At 35.4% G+C, this 18,501-nt stretch overlaps 3 protein-coding genes across 3 annotated transcripts; 2 read left to right on the top strand and 1 right to left on the bottom strand.

Annotated features, from left to right (window-relative positions):
* Positions 1-2,814: 2,814 nt before the first annotated feature.
* On the top strand, positions 2,815-7,908 carry LOC145611987 (vacuolar iron transporter 1-like). The gene is made up of 4 exons (XM_081667365.1): positions 2,815-3,297; positions 3,810-3,895; positions 5,521-5,635; positions 7,411-7,908. Exons 1-4 carry the CDS (start codon positions 3,062-3,064, stop codon positions 7,706-7,708), a joined length of 735 nt encoding a protein of 244 aa, XP_081523491.1. The 5' UTR covers positions 2,815-3,061; the 3' UTR covers positions 7,709-7,908.
* A 1,378-nt stretch (positions 7,909-9,286) lies between these two features.
* Positions 9,287-10,958, top strand: LOC145610372 (chaperonin-like RBCX protein 1, chloroplastic). The gene is made up of 6 exons (XM_081665716.1): positions 9,287-9,549; positions 9,718-9,812; positions 10,077-10,194; positions 10,296-10,312; positions 10,389-10,451; positions 10,710-10,958. Exons 1-6 carry the CDS (start codon positions 9,402-9,404, stop codon positions 10,776-10,778), a joined length of 510 nt encoding a protein of 169 aa, XP_081521842.1. The 5' UTR covers positions 9,287-9,401; the 3' UTR covers positions 10,779-10,958.
* Positions 10,822-17,571, bottom strand: LOC145610371 (uncharacterized). The gene is made up of 15 exons (XM_081665715.1): positions 17,407-17,571; positions 17,107-17,216; positions 16,557-16,647; positions 16,326-16,452; positions 16,054-16,234; positions 15,382-15,526; positions 15,203-15,293; positions 14,249-14,307; positions 14,071-14,148; positions 13,628-13,711; positions 13,237-13,424; positions 12,327-12,455; positions 12,046-12,118; positions 11,720-11,805; positions 10,822-11,139 (listed from the first exon to the last, which is right to left on the bottom strand). The coding sequence occupies exons 1-15, from the start codon at positions 17,479-17,481 to the stop codon at positions 11,052-11,054; spliced, it is 1,605 nt and encodes a 534-aa protein (XP_081521841.1). The 5' UTR covers positions 17,482-17,571; the 3' UTR covers positions 10,822-11,051.
* Between the last annotated feature and the right edge of the window lie 930 nt (positions 17,572-18,501).

The raw sequence follows: 18,501 nt of genomic DNA, 5'->3' as shown, positions 1-18,501 counted from the left end.
GTGGCGCGTGAGAAGTGTGTTTACTACGTGTTCGTTTGTGTAATTGTGTTAATTTATTTTAAGTTTAGATTATGGCCCACTTTATTTTGGACATGTAACTACTACAATAGTGTACTGTGGTAGGGCCATCTCTTCTTCTTCCGTTATTTTCAGTAGAGACTGCCATCAATTTTAGGACACACATACCCTTACAAATATCACAATCCATTTCAACCTCGTTTTGCATTATGGAGTACTCGAATTCATTAATAAGTTCGACTAGCTAATTATTATACTCGTATATGTATTTGCTACAAAATAGGATTAGCATGTCTTGTGTCTGGACGGGCATATCGTGTGACCACTTATAAAAGAATAAAGTAATCCCTATTACACTGATTAGGCTAAGTAATATCAGAAATACCGACCGAGTAACCCTGTAATAATGACTGAGTAACCCTATGACACTGACGAAGTGACTCTTTTACGGAGTTACACTAATCAAGTTATTCCTATTATATTAACGAAGTAACTCTTGTAAAATGGCTAGCCACACCGTGTGGCCAGCTACATACAAGAATTCGTATACAGGTTAATCTAATGAACAACTCAAACCCGACATAAAATTATATGATTTAAATATGGATAAGCTCATAAGCTTGACTTTAGATCATGATCAGTCAGACTATCCCAAATAAAATGAAAGTATTTTTCAACAAAAACGATATGATAGTACTTTATAGATTTTAAACACTCATATTAAATGTGATTAAAGTAGGTCAAATATGTAGTACTCCGTACTATGTACAATTAATTAGCTACAAAGTCTTCATACTTGAAGACGGATAAAGGCAGTAAACAACACAGTAGAAATTAAATTGTGCAAGAAAAATGGTGGCAAACAAATCAATTTACATGTCAATAGCATTTGGTGATACGAGTACGTGTGTAATGCGTTGATGCAATTTGTGGCCGTCCACTAACTTACACAAATTGCTTTGATTTGACGTTGATTAATTTTATTGTTCAAATCTGGAATGTCAAGACTTAGGGCCTGTTATCATTGACTGAACTCAACTGAACTGAACTGAACTGAGTTGAACTGAACTGAACTGAATATTTTATAGGAGAAGGAATTTAGAAGCTGAACTGAACTGAATTGAGCTGAACTGAACTGAACTGAACTCAGCTGAACTGAACTGAACCGAACTGAACCGAACTGAACTGAATTTCAACGTAAGAGAACAGGCCCTTAGTCAATACTACTAGAATCATCGTATTTGAAGATGGCTCTGAAACTCACACAAAGTGTTAAGTCTATCAAAGAAACAAAACATATAGTTCGGTAAAAATGTAAATTAGGCAAGAAACTGACTCTATAGTGGTGTATTATAATGTACCATTATGTACTATTATATATGTATACTGTACTATTATATATGTAATAGTACATTTTTCATTCTATATGTTTGCTAATCCAATAGGAGCTATGCACTAAGGGTTAATTCTGACCGACTTTGTAAAGGAAGGAAAGGTAATGGGAAAATGAGATTTTAACCCGTAATTTTCTTGTCACACTAGTTCCAATAGCAGTATGTTATTGAACTAACTTAACTTAAAGTCTAAGTTGATGATTGAACTTTGTATGGATTTTACATTCCATCAAAGTCTAAGTTGAACAATTATATTGATTACTATGGATATTAGCACGCCTAATGCTTATAAATTTGCTCCATTGTGTTCACCTCTTAGGCCCTGTTCTCTTACGTTGAAATTCAGTTCAGTTCAGTTCAGTTCAATTCAGTTCAGCTCAGTTCAGTTTAGTTCAGTTCAGCTCCTAATTTCCTTCTCTTATAAAATATTCATTTCATTTCAGTTCAGTTCAGTTCAGCTCAGCTCAGCTCAGTTCAGTTCAGTACAGTTCAGTCAATGAGAACAGACCCTTACTGTAGTTATCAATCATAGTCGTCCCTTGTTATGATTTCGAGATGCCCAAAAGTTGTGTTCATTCTTTCCTTACCATGAAGCAAATCGAGTTGCAAATTGGCATACTATTTACATGTTTGTTTACATAATATAACTTTATAGCCAAGTTTTCATCATTATGTATTAATTTTTCTAAGGCCTTATTATGATCACCTTATTTGCACGATTTAGAAATATAAATATGGGTAAGTTACTTAAGTTTAAAATAAGTCGAATTATATCGATTACTTCCTCCACCATATCAATCCAAAGGAGGGTAAATCGAAAGCTTACTACTTCCTCGCATTCAGTCTTTCTGAAATGATTCATGGTATTGCTTTGAAGCAAAGCAATAGCAGGTTCAGTACTTTAAGCCAGCCTCTTAGGACTTGGATATCTGAATACTGTATCTTCTTTTAGATGTTATATACCCATTTGTTTACTTCAATTATATGCTTTTGACAAATTTGAGCCCACATTGAGGTCTGAGTCCAAAATGAATGAAGCCCAAATTCATGCACCACTGATCCACTAATTTTTCTTTAGTCTGCATTGGGCTTATATACTGAATTGGCCCAACCTACATCCAGCTCCAATGTGAGCACAAACTTCTTAGTAAAAAATTTATGTGCAAATCCTTTCAAAAAAAAAAAAGAAATTGAATTTGATCCCAACATCTTATTAGATAGACAAATTTTAATTCTTTATCAACAAAATCTCGCTATCATCCAAGTTATTGAGAATTAGAGATTATCATATACTTGTATACTATAGTTAAATGCAATGAACCACAAAAAGTTATTTGCAATAAACTCTATTAGACTTTTATTTGATTTATTTATCAATTGTGAACACACCTTAGAATATCAAAGATTCTCTAACAATTATGCAAAACCAAACAAATAAAATCTCAAGTGACTGACTTACCAACTTCAGCCAATACACCACACTCTGACACTCCCCTTTCCTTTTTTCTTTAATCATTTTTTTTCATCAAATCTTCTGCCTTTTCCTTTTCCCCCCTTTATAAAACCCCCCCAAAAAATTCACATTTTTATAAATCATTCTTTTCAGTTTTCACTCATTCACTTGTCTAAAAAAAGAGAGAGAAATCGAAATGGCTTTTACAGCAACCTCAGTATCCCAAAAAACGGCACTCTTAGACCAACACAAAGAGAAACACTTCACCGCAGGAGAAGTTGTGCGTGACATTATCATTGGTGTGTCCGATGGCCTTACGGTCCCTTTCGCCCTCGCCGCCGGCTTGTCCGGAGCTAATGCCTCCTCCTCTATTGTCCTCACTGCCGGCATCGCTGAAGTCGCTGCCGGCGCCATCTCCATGGGCCTTGGCGGGTACGTTAATTTCTTATTAGTTTATACGTTTTGACTTTAACACTATTTATATAATTTTTTTTTTTTCATTTTTTTTTTGAGAAGCAATTCATGTAACTTACTTATATTTAACATCAATGTATATATTTTGGATTTCAATTTAGTTTATGATTATTAACAATCAAAGATATTAATATTTGAAATCAGCCAACTGATATTAAATTGATAAATTACTAAGATTTTGTGAGATTAATTCAAAAAATTATGTGACACCCTGTCATTTTACGTATCAACATTTTAAGGTATCTAGTCAAAATGGATATGACCCTATTTTGTAGGAGAATATCCCTGAAATATTTGACCAAGTACATTACAGTAACTTATTAGCATGTACTTGTATGTAGTATCGCCTCGTTTCATATTATGTGTGAATATTTTATATCTCATAAATAATACGGAGTACCTATTGTTACAACTTACAAATAATATAAAACGCAGACAGTTTGTTGAGGTTAATTTTATTTATTTTGAAGGTATTTGGCGGCGAAGAGTGAGGCAGATCATTATGCAATGGAATTGAAGAGAGAACAAGACGAGATAATATCAGTGCCTGATACAGGTGTTTAGCTTATTTGCTTTGGTCACTATCTTTTTGTTTGTTTGTTTTTGTTTAATCGAATTTTGTGGTTATCTTTATTCCACACTATCACTATCACAATAATAAAAGTATTAAAGATAATATACAAAACGTGACGACATTTATGTTGATAGTGGGAGTCACATCTTCTATTTAATAATTAAATGTTGAACTAGGATATTGCTAAAAATCTTGACCTACCTATATCTTAGTAATGTATTATAAATTATTGACCTGGAGGTGTATGAGAGATTTTTATACACATCCGTGTAAGATTGTGCATGTTGAAAACTAATAAAATGTGCACTTTGTATTGAAACTTGAAAATGAGTATTAGTATAAGGCTATTTTGTTTTTTACCACCTCACAAAAACACGAAAATCTCTTTTACCACCTCCCAAAAAAAGTATTTTACTTTACCACCTCATAAAAAACACGAATATAGGTTTTACCACCACTTAACTGATTCCGTTTAAGAATTCGTTAAGTGGGCCCATAAAGCCACGTGTCGTGCTATTATTGGCCAAAAAAAGAAAAAAATAAAAAAAAAAGAAAAAAAAATTAAAAAACTCTAAAGCTACCCAGCCACCGCCACAGCGCCACCACCACGCCACCACCTAACCCACAACTACCCCCCGAACCTACCACTGGCGGCGCAACTCCACCCCCTCCCTCTTCCAACCCACCTGAACGCCCCCTTCCATCTCCCGCAACCGCAATCGACCCAAAAACCACCAACCCACAACCCTCAATGACCACGAATCCCCCCAAAATAGCCACGATTTCGGCCACAAATGGCCGAAATCGGCCGGTTAAGGCCACTCAGCCTTAAAACCGGCCGATTTCGGCCATTTGTGGCCGAAATCGTGACCGTATTAGGGAAGGAGGGTTTTGGGTTTGGTGGTTTTTGGGGGTGTTACGGTTGCGGGAAAGGGAGGGGGAGGGTTTAGGTGGGTTGGGGCTGGTGGTGCGACGCAGGTGGTGGTTTCGGGGAGTGCTGTGGTGAGTTGGGGGGGAAGGCGGCGGTGGCGCGGGGGTGGTGCCGCGGTGGTGGCCGGAGTAGTTTTAGGTTTTTTTTTGTTTTTTTTTTTTAATTTCTCTTTTTTTTTTAACAAATAAAATGCTGACACGTGTTACTGTGGGCCACACTTAACGGAATTTTTGGATGGAAACCGTTAAGTGGTGGTAAAACCTATATTCGTGTTTTTTATGAGGTGGTAAAGTAAAATACTTTTTTTGGGAGGTGGTAAAAGAGATTTTCGTGTTTTTGTGAGGTGGTAAAAAACAAAATTTCCTTAGTATAATGTGCACTATGACTATTGCCTAAGTGGCTCTAATTTGTATAAACGGTGGAGTATAATATTACAGTAACATATTGTGGTACGGAGAGAGTATAAATTGTGCATTGAAAAATACTTATCTACTAGTAAAACGTGCACTATGAGTGTGACTATTGACTACTCGTAAATGACTAAATGAGTCTAAGTCCGGTTGTCCATTTAATTAATTTCATCAATTGCATGTTTTTTGGGTAGGATATAAAATAAGCATACACTTAAATTTGAAAATGATGAAAATAACCACTCATAAATGGATGATAAATGCAGAGGCTGCTGAAGTAGCAGAGATATTGGCGCAGTATGGGATAGAGCCACATGAGTATGCTCCTGTTGTAAATGCTCTTAGAAGAAAGCCTCAAGCTTGGCTTGACTTTATGATGAAGTTAGTCCTTCTTTTCCCTACCCTCAAGATTGCGCATATCTATACTGTCCATACTCTTCGTTTTATGTCTAATAAGTACCCGTATTGGATGCTAGACCCTTCGATTATAGATAAAGCTACGCATTGACGCTTCTCATAAAATGATTGGTCGATCATCTAAAATTACTATAATTGCTCGTTTACCTTCACTGATCACCTTTTGAAACTGCTTGTCTAAAAGGTGTGTTTTACCTCGTAATATAAAGAATAAAAGAAACAAAGGAAGTAGTTACTTGATTATTAAGATGACATCTTTAAGTGGATTACAAGGCACGAAATTTTTGTAGTTTCTCTTTAAGGAGGATTCACTAATATTCATTATTAAGAATTGGACAAAATTGTGATTACGACTAGGTTGTCAACGCAGCATGCATCATTGTCTTTTAAATTTGTTTTTGTATTTAGTTGGATTAATATTGAAACCCTCGTAATATTTGGCACCTTGTATGTAAGTTTCATATACTTGTACATCACACACGAAGTACTTCGTATTTATGTGGAATAGTAGTAGTGTGTGACAAATTTAGTTGAACATAACAATAAACTACTTAGCTAGCTCAAATCAATGAGAAATTGCTTGCTAAATTTGTACTCCATACAACATGTACTTCTATCGTGGATTCCCTTTGTCTTATAAGTTATCGACTTTAATTATACATGTTTTACCACTTGAAATCAAGGCCAATTAGCCTAGTGCTAACTGCTAAGCATAATTCTTGTACACCTACCCTTGGAGGGGAGGGGGGTAGGGATGAGGCCGGGCGGTAGAGGGGAAGAGGATAAGTGGATTCCGGTGGAGGGTGGTGGTTGTCGTGTAGAGGGGGGAGGGAGGAGGAGAGGGAAAGAGTTGACAAGAGCAGCATTGAAATTACCAATGTAACATAACGCCTTAATGTATTATATATTATTATCATTAATGAATAGATTAGTTATTGATAAAAACTTTCTTGGATGATAGAAGTTGGAAACCTTTGTTTGTATACTCAATAAAATTTGAAATGTGACACCATATAAAAATTGTTTTATGGAGCATGAGAATAAGCATAATGAATGATTCCCTTTACCTTGAAAATGATCAAAATACAAATGTCAGTTAGTGTTAGCTTGGGTAGGGTGATGGTATCATGTATATGCATGCTCAAATTAATTAATGTTTGGAAATTGGAATCTTACAAGGTATAAGCCAGAACCTGAGCATCTAATAAGCTCAGGTCCAATCTTTGAGGTCCCCAAATTAGCCAAACTCCTGAATTCTGACTTTGCAGCTTTTTACATACCCTGTACTATACGAAATATCAGACTGACAAAGCCTATTTTCTCTCCTAGATTTACCAGCATTTTTTCTGCTACTTGGCAGTGCCCTTGAGCACTTGAGCTTACATATAATGTTGCTCACGGTTGACTTTCTATTGCTACTTGCCAAACTGACACTCGGGTTTGGGTACGTATTCAAGCATCGGATTTGGCTATGTTGTGCGAAAATGCGACTTTGATCCAAAATGAAGTGTTCATAGGTTGATTCCGTGGATCGGCAAAATTGATTTATCTCAAATCTTGTATATAGACTCATAACCGGAGTCATTTGACATACAAGTATATGACCTCAATTATTCAGGACACAACCAAAGTTATACTTCCTCCGTATTAAATAAATGAAATGTTTCCCTTATGCATTGCCGCTATTGAATTTGATTATTTTACACCAATAATACTAAATGTGATGAACAATGTTGCAGATTTGAGCTAGGTTTGGAGAAGCCAGACCCAAGAAGAGCCCTACAAAGTGCATTTACAATCGGCATAGCCTACATAATTGGTGGTTTAGTCCCCCTTTTTCCTTACATGTTCATCCCTGTGGCAATGAAAGCTATGGTTGCATCTATTATTGTAACCTTAATTGCGCTGTTTATCTTTGGTTATGCTAAAGGCCACTTCACTGGCAGTAAACCGATCAAGAGTGCTCTTCAAACCGCGCTGATTGGAGCCCTGGCTTCTGCTGCTGCATATGGCATGGCTAAGGTTGTTCAGGGATAGCACATATGCGAAGTTGCAAGCCTTTTTAATACTAGGATTATGGATTTTGTTCTAGTGTTTTGATGTTTGGTAGAGAGTTTTTGAGTTTTAGTTTCCTTTTAATTGTACTTTTGTTTTAGATTAAGTCTTTTAGCAAAATTTTTTGTGTTTTATTCCAAATGACTGCATTGGTATCCCTATAAATCTTTTACCTTGCCTGATATCCTTTTGGGTGATGCTTAGATTGCTCACTAAACTAAATAATTGGAAAAACAGTCCCATCTCAATATTGCTCCATCTATTGACACTTAAACTAAAACGCCTATGAATACGGAGTATGGACACTTCATTTTGGATCAAAGTCACGATTATTTACAACATGGATCTGCGGAGTATTATATTTTGTATAAGTAATATCTGTACGGTCAAAGTTTATAGAGTTTGACCACTAAAAGATACTTCGTAAATTCGTACTTCTTTTGTTTTTTTTATACTTGCAAGTTGTAACAGACCTTTTATCACGCTTATCGATGAGGTGATTAAACTAGATAAACAAATACATTAAGCTATGAGATTTAAACCGTAGCAACTTATCCCTTTCTTCTTATAGTGTTAAAAATTTGTAATTAATTTATCCGTTTACCTAGTTTAATATTTTTCTTAACACGCGTGCCAAAGGGGTGTATTGCAACTAAATAAAAACGGAGGAAGTATGTTGCAAAAAAACAAGAAGAAAATGAACATCTTAGGATAAATGTTGGGTCCAGATGAACCTTTTTGTTTGGGGTCACAAATTGAGGTTATAGTTTATTAAAAAAAAAGATCACTGTTTGGCTTGGTTAGATGTTCTTGTGAAGTTGTGATTATAGTAGAGAGTAATTTTTAGATAAATTTATATAAAAATAAACAGAGCTTTTTCCAGTGCGGCAGGCCACATGGTGCGGCAGGGTTACTTGTATTCTGGAGTTACTTGTATGGATATTACTTGAATGGATTGAGTAACACCTACAAGTAACCCCAGACCAAAACTTCATACCAAACCAATAACACCCTACAAGTAACCACTGACCAAAACCAGTAACACTAAAAAATGTAACCCATAATACAAGTAACACCTACAAGTAACCCTTAACCAAAACCAGTAACACCCATAGAAGTAACTCCGGAATACAGGTAACACCTACAAGTGACCTCTGACAAAACCAGTAACACCCATACAAGTAACCCTAAAATACAAGTAACACCTACAATAACACCGTACAAGTAACCCTGCCGCACCATGTGGCCAGCCGCATACAAAAATTTGTGAAAAATAAGTATGCATAGATTTATTGTATGGTCATAAAACTTCTGTTATTAAATATCCTCCAAAATCAGAAAAATACTTGAATCACTTATCTACTTCACAAAAGAAAAATGAGGTGATGATACATTCCACAATATATGAGAGTTAGTGATATCAATTTTCATCCCGCCCTTATGGCTCTCTTAAATCTTAATACCAAAAAAAAAGAAAAAAAAATTCCACAATATATTCACTTTGCAGTTTTAATATTTAATGACAGCAGGCCTTCAGATTATTTTTATTTTTTTCTAGAATGGGACAAAGATATTTTTTTTAGTGTTACTTGATATCAATATCAAGTCAATTTATGGACGATATTTAGCTTTGCATTTGTGGCAGCAAAACTCAGTTGTTTTTGAAGTTTCATCAATGGAATCCTCTGCTATCTTCAGGCTTTCTTCTCCTCCCTCTTTTCTAACACCAAAGCCAAACATCACTAAATCTCACACATCAATTCCATGGAAGTTCAGAACTTCTTTGCCTACTCATCTGCACTGTGGCAAGATGTTTGTCCCTGGTAATCTTTTCTCTTTTACTCCCTCCCCCTTTTTTTGAGGTACGAGTTTCGACCCTGTAGGCTACGGGGTTGAATATCACAGGAGACTTTTCGGAGGCATGAATAAGAAAAGAACATGAACTGTTTTGTTCTTGAACTCATCTGTCACTCACTTTTCTTTTCCTACAGGTTTTGGAGAAGCATCTCCGGAAGCGCAGGCAGCAGATAATCTCCACCAGTTCTTTACTTACATTGCAGTCAAAATAGTTTCTGCCCAACTTGAGGTAACTCTACAATTTCTGCTTCTTACCTTTCTTTCCTACTATGATCATTATGAGAATGTGTGTATATTAGTGTTGTGTCTTGTGTGTGTGTGGGTGGGTGGGGGGGGGGGGGGGGGTTGGGGAGGCGGTGAGTAAACCTGACAACAGCATCCCATATCCGATTATCCGATCTGAATTACCCAACACAAAATATCAACTGTGCTAGTGCAGAGACATTAGAGTTCAGAATAATGTGAACTTAATAACTATGTATTGTCAGAGCAGAGCTATAACCCTGAAGCCTACAAGGATTTGATGGAATTCTTGGATAGACACTCTCTGAAAGATGGAGACAAGTTTTGTGCAGATTTAATGAGAGAATCCCCAATGCATAAAAGCTTAGGTATGTTTCTTTAACCTCAACAGTAACTCTCAACATCATTTAAGCAACTAACAATTGTTTTTGACTTGCTTTGAAATGAACACAAAACATCACTGTTTCAGCACTACGAATTCTTGAGGTCAGTCCTTAACATGCTTCTCTAAGGTTATCTACTAATGTTATGAAAATCCAGTTCTCATTCGTACTTAATCCAGGTTCGTTCTGCTTACTGCAAGAATGATTTTGAGTGGGACAACTTAAATCGGCTAGCTGTTAAGGTACCAAAATATACTCCATCTTAAATCAGGATTCCAAGCAAAACTTTTTATTAAATGTAACAGCTTTTTCTGATACTTAAAACTAGTTTATGTGACTGCTAATTCTGGATGGAAGGAGTGGATCACACTATATATTTTAGCAGTACCAAAAAAAATCACTAGTTCTGCAATAGTGACATCCCAGAGAGGCTTTCTGGTGATTATCTTAACAGCTGTTGTTTTCAATCATCTCATTAAATTACTGACCTGTGAATGCAGATGGTAGACAAATCGAACACAAAAATCATGAGGGATTATGTCCAGGAAACAAGTCAGGTTGAAAGTTAGAAGTGGAACAACATATGGAGTATAATCATAATGGCCAGCACACTGAGAAGAGCAACATTTAACAAGTGAACCAAAATATATAGGATTTCAAGGCATTTACATGATGAATTCAGTTTGATAATATGTATAATCTGTACATTTTTACCAGAAAACTTGAAGCATTTAGCTGTTACAGGAAAACTTCTACTAGTGCTTGTTATGCCATGCTTGCTGGTAGGAGAAAATCTACAAATACATAAAGATCCAAGTGATACTAGTGTAAGTATCCTACCTCTATTCCACAAGTCTCCAAAGATCCGATGCAGCATTAACATGGCCCGAGCTGAAATATGATTGGGCATTTTCTTCAATGTTGTCCAACCTGCAATACCATTGGAAATTTCAAGCCTGTACAGAGGTGAGGATAACAAGACCATATGTGCGTGGGAGATTAAAGATCCATTTAACCATTTTGGTTGGGGTTTGCATTAAAAGTATTCTAATTGCAATATGTTTCAATTGAACAATAGAAATTCTCTTCATTTACAGTTCATAATTGGCTACGAAAAACATCCTTATGTTATGCTTGTATGTTTTACAGTACAAAGTACGAACCTTTTCGGTGAGGGAAGGTACAGAACTACAAAGTCAGGTGAAGTAAGAGCCTGAGAGGGTATAATAAAAATCCTTCTAGAATAAAAAGATCAATCAGACTTAGAAAAATATGAAAAAATTATCTACCCTCCCACACCAATATTAAACAACAGGGGCAGAGGGCGATATATCCTGTATAATCAAACTGAGCCAAAATGCTGTCATGCACCTTACTCTGAGATTAAACTTCAGAGGAAGGATGCGTGCAATACCTCCTAGGTTCCCGCAACTAAGAAGCCCAAGATAATCCTTAAAATACTAATGAATGGGCACAGATAAAACATGCATGTTTGGATAGGTATATGTACCTGTACATATAATTAACCATGATACCACCGCTTTGCAAGAGTCCTTTCTCTGATCTGTCGGCCATCCAGTTTAACCTCTCGACCATCTGTTTCATAAAAGCATTATACAGTGTCAATGCACAGATATTATTTCAACATAAAACTAAGCACCCTGCTTCAAAGTTCAACCTCTAAAACCTGGAAAGAAAATGAAGAAAAAAAGTGTAAATATTGATTATTCATATTGAAAAATCCTCCTTTTTAAATTGAAAAAATGGAATCATTGCTTTGACCAAACTTAAAATTAATCAGCTTCTGGAAACAAAGCTCAAAGTTCTTGAACCTACCGCTCCGTTTTGCAAGTGAAAGTTTGCAACAGCATCTAGAGCTTTTCCCCTCTTTTTTTCTTGAAGAAGGTACCTGAACAGATATTCATTAATATTGAAGAATCAAAACAACTTACATTGATTGCCTACATCTATCATCAAATGGCACAGCCTAGAAGGCATCATAGCAAATTTCTATATCATTCATGAAGACCATATTAGTTCATGTTCTATTACTAAACTTTATTTCTCATAATGTCAAATACTCTGAAGATTTCAGAATCCCATAAGTGCATCTATACCTGGCACAAAGTCGCATCAAAATAGGTTTCAGTACAGACAAAACCCTATCAGATTTGCTCCATTCATGGTTTGGAGATTTCAGCAAATTCAGTATGACTTCGATGCCCGTTTTTCCAGATGTAAATTCCCTGCAATTGATAAAGTCAGAATAACAGCCTAAGATCTAACGAGTCTACTTAGTATACTCTTTAAACAAACAAAAAATGGTTGAGACAATAAAAATTTAAAAACATCATAACACAGAAAACCAATGGCGACAATCTCATCAATTTAAGGCATTTACAAGGCAAATATATTCAGGATTGATCAGCACTCAGCAGAGCTTAAAAAACAACATAAATTGCTTATTCGATATGAGTGTTTAAAAGGGTAATAAGGCAAAAGATTCTGCTTCCATTGTTTGGACAAACCAGTAAGAGAGGATTAGAGGAAGAGAAGAGAACTCATATCCTTCAGAATTTTTAACTCCTGATTTCGTACAAAGACAAAATTGTTTAACCTTCTCTTCCACCTGCAACATCCAGATAAGGGGAAGAAAGCACTCAACTTTTCTTACATGTCCTGCACACCAGATAAATTCAAAAATAGAATTTGAAATGTGATGACCTTCAGTTGAAACAACAATAAAAGCAATAAACGATTCTCTACGAAATGTTAACTGACTGGTTGTAGGTTCAAATCCTACATCATGCACCCACAAGTCAACAACATCAAACATGTTATTGAAGAAGTTGCTCCTTTCAATGTTAACAATTCCATATCTTTCAACATAAATTTTGATGATACCCTCTTGCATGAAAGCCTCATACGAAGCAGGAATCACGTATGCACATTAAAAAGCTAAGGAAGAAATCCTTAGTTTGCTGCTTTTCAGTTTGCACATTGCACCATAATTAAATAAAAGCTCACCCCAGTTTATCTAGGACTTCTTTCTCTTCCCCTGCTGTTAGAACATCTTCTCTGAATGCAGAACCTGTACTTTCCTTGGAAGAGCCCGACATGTCTATAGTCTCTGCTTCTGCAAGCTTAGACTGTGATGCCAACTTAGATATCAACCAACTCATGAACCCAGGGATCGGACTAAGTGTTGCAAATGTCTTCACAAGAAAGGGGAAGAAAATACTAATGTGTCAAAATCAGGACAGCTTGAGTAAATTCTAAATAATGCCATTGCAGGGCTCATCACTAGGCATTTACCAAAGAAGATCTAAGCAATTGTAAAAGCTACATAATTTATTAAAGAAGATAAGAGTAATATCCCATTGTTATGATGGATACAATGGGTGCCAGAAGTACTTACACATATATGTGGCATATCTTGTTTAACCAGTTCAATCACACGTTTAATAAGGAACTTCCCAAGGTTAATTCCTGCCAAGCCTGGCTGCCAAATTTGAGAAGCATATTAAGGCATGGAGATAAGACTCAATAATCATAGATTAAAAAAACAAAATAAAAACAAAAAACTAAAGATTAGAAGCTTAATGGGTTCAATACTTCAATAGATATAAGTTACATGGACTCGGGTACCCATGTCCGACATAGGTATGTGTCCAAGAGTCTGACTTGGCTATTTTGTGAAAAAAAATCCATGTTTTTGAACCAAAATTGAAGTGTCCAAGTGTCATACCCATGTCCGAGTGTCGAGGGTCCGACATGGGTACTTGAGGTGAAATGAAGAGTCCACGTAACATCATATCATCATTAGGGGGCAGAGAAAGTACAAGACTACTCATATTTCACCTGACTAGATGAGATTGAGTAAAATAATGCGCAAGTTGCATCACATTCAAGTATTGGAGGATCATCCCAGAGAACTTCCTGAAAAATTAACAAGCATTAACAAATACCCACAACATAAGGAAGAAGCTGAAAAGACGTTGAGATTTGCATAAATAAACAAATGAATAAGAAATGGTACCTGTATAGTCTGAGCAACATTTTTTAACAATGCTACCTCAATGAAGATCAGAGGTTCACCTGAAATTTGATTATTTCTTCCAGGATTAGTGCTAATACAATTGGTACTTATCATATATCATAAAATTAAAATTTTAATTCGATAATCAAACTCAAATGCATTTTTTCCATACATCAAAGATAATCTTCAAAAACAGAAATTATTACTCTGTACACAAAGATGTGGAAAACACACCGTCACAAGACTCACAGCTATGTACTGATATTTATTGCCTTTCAAATTGACAACTAAACTTGTTACATAGAAGAAGTGTGGTAGGACAGTTAACCATGTAGAAAACACACCGTCACAAGACTCAAAGCCATGTACTGAAATTCATTGCCTTTCACGTTGACAAGTAGACTTGTTACATAGAAGAAGTGTAGTAGGACAGTTAGCCACAAAATTGCAGCTGTATCACTTGTATTTGGGTCCAGTTGCAAGTGAAAATACTGATGCTTGAAAGTGAACATACACACCTCCCCAACCCCCCCCCCCCCCCAATTACCACACACACCACACACAGACCAACACACAGATAGACAATAACAGAAAAAAATAAGAGGACATAAAATGATCGAAACAGGCAAACATTACATCATATGATTGCAGGTGAACAAGTAAGAAGTGAATAGAAGGAACAAGAAAACAAATAAATAAATAAACAAAAACCTAGCCATTGGCAGGAGATAAAGAAAGAAAAGATAAACGGCATAAAGATCAAGCAGTAGAACAACAGCATACACCCTCATTATCAGGCAGCAGAACTACACCAGACCACTGAAGACCAGTCATACAGTCAAGGAGAAACTCATGAATTCAACAAGGTTATAATAAAGCAGTTTCTCTTCCACCATACATATAGGGATTATTGGAAAGGAAGGAAGGAGGTAAACATTAAGGAGAGGGGCTAACCAGGAATTGCAGGATGCAGATACCCAAAACAGCGACGGCCTACTCCTAGTCTCCTCTTAAGATCAAGTAGACTGCTGATAGGATGAACAGCCTTTACACCAGAATGACCAGATCTTTATTAGTCAATCGACCAAGCATTTTAAATTGCCATCTAAAAGCATCAAGGAAGGGAATAAAACCTCATAAGCAACAATTTTCTCCAACAATGAAGCAGGATCATCCCAAGTTATGTGGTGAAGCTCCAATGCAGCAGGACTTAGCCATGTGATAAGCTTCTCCTTTAAGTAGGAATCTAGTGCTCGCAAAGATGGAATGTTGTGTTCCCTATAAAGATGATAAGGCCAATATACAGAGGTTAATGTTCTTCTTCACGTCTTTGTTACTAATAGCCTACAAGCTAAAGAACCAAAAGAAAATGCATCGTCAGAGCAAGACTAGTACAAAGTTGTACCACACTCTAATAACCAATCAAAAAAGAATTGAATGTCCCAGGGATTATTTTACCCAGCATGAACGTAAAGACCTATACAACATTACTCTCTAATCTTGATTTTATCAATGTCAAAGCATATGCCCAATCGACAATAATTAAACAACTGAGATATGTTGGGCTGTAATGGCCAACAATCATCACCATCCAAGGTGATGAAAGGAGAGGAAATACCTATCATCAAACTAGGGACACTTCTTCAAGAAAGATAGCTCTTTACAAGAATAAGCATGTACTTTCCATGAATCAATACATTTTTTTCCTCAAGTTTACATTAAGCTTTACAGTTACATAACGATAAACACGAGTGTCTTTGTAAGTTGCATATAAGTAATTGTTTATGATAAGCGCATGTTCTTACTTGATTGTAGAAAGAATATCAGCACGAAGTACTGACAAGAATTTTAATCCTCCAGGATGGGTATTCAACCTTTCAAACAGAACTTCATAAGTTGGCTGTAGTGCATGCCTCAAATGCTTCTCAGTGCGGTAAAAAGTGGAAAGTGAGCCATCGTCCTCAACACCAATTTCACCTTTATCGCCTATCAGAGAGCTTACAGTATTAAAAACTCCTCTTCACTTGACAATACAAATGCACCAAAAAAATATTGTGTATGAAGTCAATAGACCAACCAGCAGGAAGCTGAAGGCCAAGATATTGCTTCATAAGATCACGAACATAGGTCCTGTTGAGATCATACTCTTTGGCAAGTACCATAAGTAATTCTCGTCGGTCTTCAATAGAAAGACCATAATAACCCTGATTATATAAAAAGTGATTACAATGATAAGCCTCACAGGTGTTGTAAGAAGCCATTTAATGATGAAAATGCAACATATAAGAAAAGTGAGCATATAAACCACCTCAGAGAAATCACTTAGAACATTATCCTGAAGTTCAGTCTTGTTCATTGATATAGCTGAGTGCATTCTTTCCCGCACAAGCTCAATTCCTCTGCATTTAACAACTTATCATCCCTCAATGTCATGCAACAAATAAATATCAATATCAGTATTATAAACTGAAATTGGGATTTCATTATCAACGACCGGGGCATAACTATGAATTCTTTATAACATAAAATTAGGAAAGGTTAAGTTTAAGAAAAATAAGTTTAGATAAGTTCTTTGTTAATTATGCCCACTGATAATCATAGTGAAATATTATTACATTGATATTCTAAAGTGACTGATACCATATATTAAATAGAGCAAATATTATGGAAGTACTAGTATAAACTAGCTATAAAATTATATATTAATATCTACTATGAACCAAAAGCCATAGATAATTAGATTTTGCCCAAAAAAAATAATATTGTGAGCTAAAAAATACCCAAATCCAAAACTAACAGAAAAAAACCCCTAAAACATCTAAAAAATTCCCAGAATTATTAAGATATAAAGAAAGGACCTTTCATGGGTTTCTGGAGAACTGAGCTTGTGATCAAATTTTGGGTCTCCACCATTAGCAGAAATTGGTTTTCTGGGTTCATTTCCCTCTGAATTTGCTGACATTTTGTTCTACATAAACACAAAATTTAAACACAAAATTAACAATAAATGACAGCTAGAAAAACAGACAAAAATCAATTGATAACACAATATTATTGAAGATATAGATACACCCAGAAATTTAATTAAGAAGCTTAATCAAAAAGCCAAAACCACCCAATCATAAAAAATTACGAAAGAGTCAAAGTATATAACTTACAGTAGCAGGAGAAAGAGGAAAATTTATGGGTTTCATTCGAGTTCTCATCAAAATTGCAAGACCTTTTTTGTTCATAATTCATCCGGGATTTTCTCCAGAAAAAGTATTCTGTTGTTTACATATCACTTTCCTTAACTGCCGGTTGTTAATTCATTGGTTTTTCTTTTTGTTTGGATTTGATGAGGTTCAATTTGGTACTCATATTGCTTAGACAGGCCCAATGGCTGTTGCAGGCCTTGCAGCAAATCAAATTCGGTTGCGTTTAGCCGCTTACTCCCGTTATAATTTTACACCCTTTTATATTCTTCTTTCTATTTGCACAATGGTGTAGGACCAAATGATTTATCATTAGACAAGCCCAATGGCCGTGCAGCAAATCAACCCCCTAGCCGCTTGTGCTTAGTGATTTAGACTAGTTGTGAATTTACACCTTCTCACATTCTCTAGCTCATGGTGTAGGACTATAAGACATAATAGTATAATCGAAACATTTAAATATCAACAAAGGCGTTATGCGGTCCAATTTAAACTCTACTATACAAAAATAGTGTTGCCAAATTTATCTCCTTGATTAATGTTGTAAACACAAATTTTAATCTGCAAATTATACATTCAAAACAAATAAAAATAATTTGATCTTTGACTAACATTATATTTAACATGAGTACGTGACACTTAATCAAAATTTTCTTGCGTACAGATGTATATTCAAAAAATATATATACAAAGTATAAAAAAGATGAAATCATATATAACAATTATGTATCCCAAACATATAAAACTTGTACATTATCTTAAGTAATCAAATTTTAGCATAAAGAATTGAATTTTAACATAATTCTTAAAGGAGTCAAAATACAGTTATCTAAGCCTTATGTACAAACTTGATAAGATTGTTAACTATATACTTCTCTTAATTACGAAATTGACATTGGTTTAACATTATCATGGAGATAAACTTGGAAATTCCAAATAAAACATGCCTAAACATTTGGCACTTTAGGCAAGGACAGAATTGAAATCAGCTTTCTTGTTATGAATATAAAATCATATTAAATCAAAATAAAAAATAAAAAATAAAAAAAAAAAAATAAA

This window comes from Chenopodium album, chromosome 24 (assembly GCF_948465745.1).
Source record: "Chenopodium album chromosome 24, dcCheAlbu1.1, whole genome shotgun sequence".
Taxonomy (NCBI): Eukaryota; Viridiplantae; Streptophyta; class Magnoliopsida; order Caryophyllales; family Amaranthaceae; genus Chenopodium; species Chenopodium album.
This window is presented reverse-complemented; position numbering and strand designations above follow the sequence as displayed.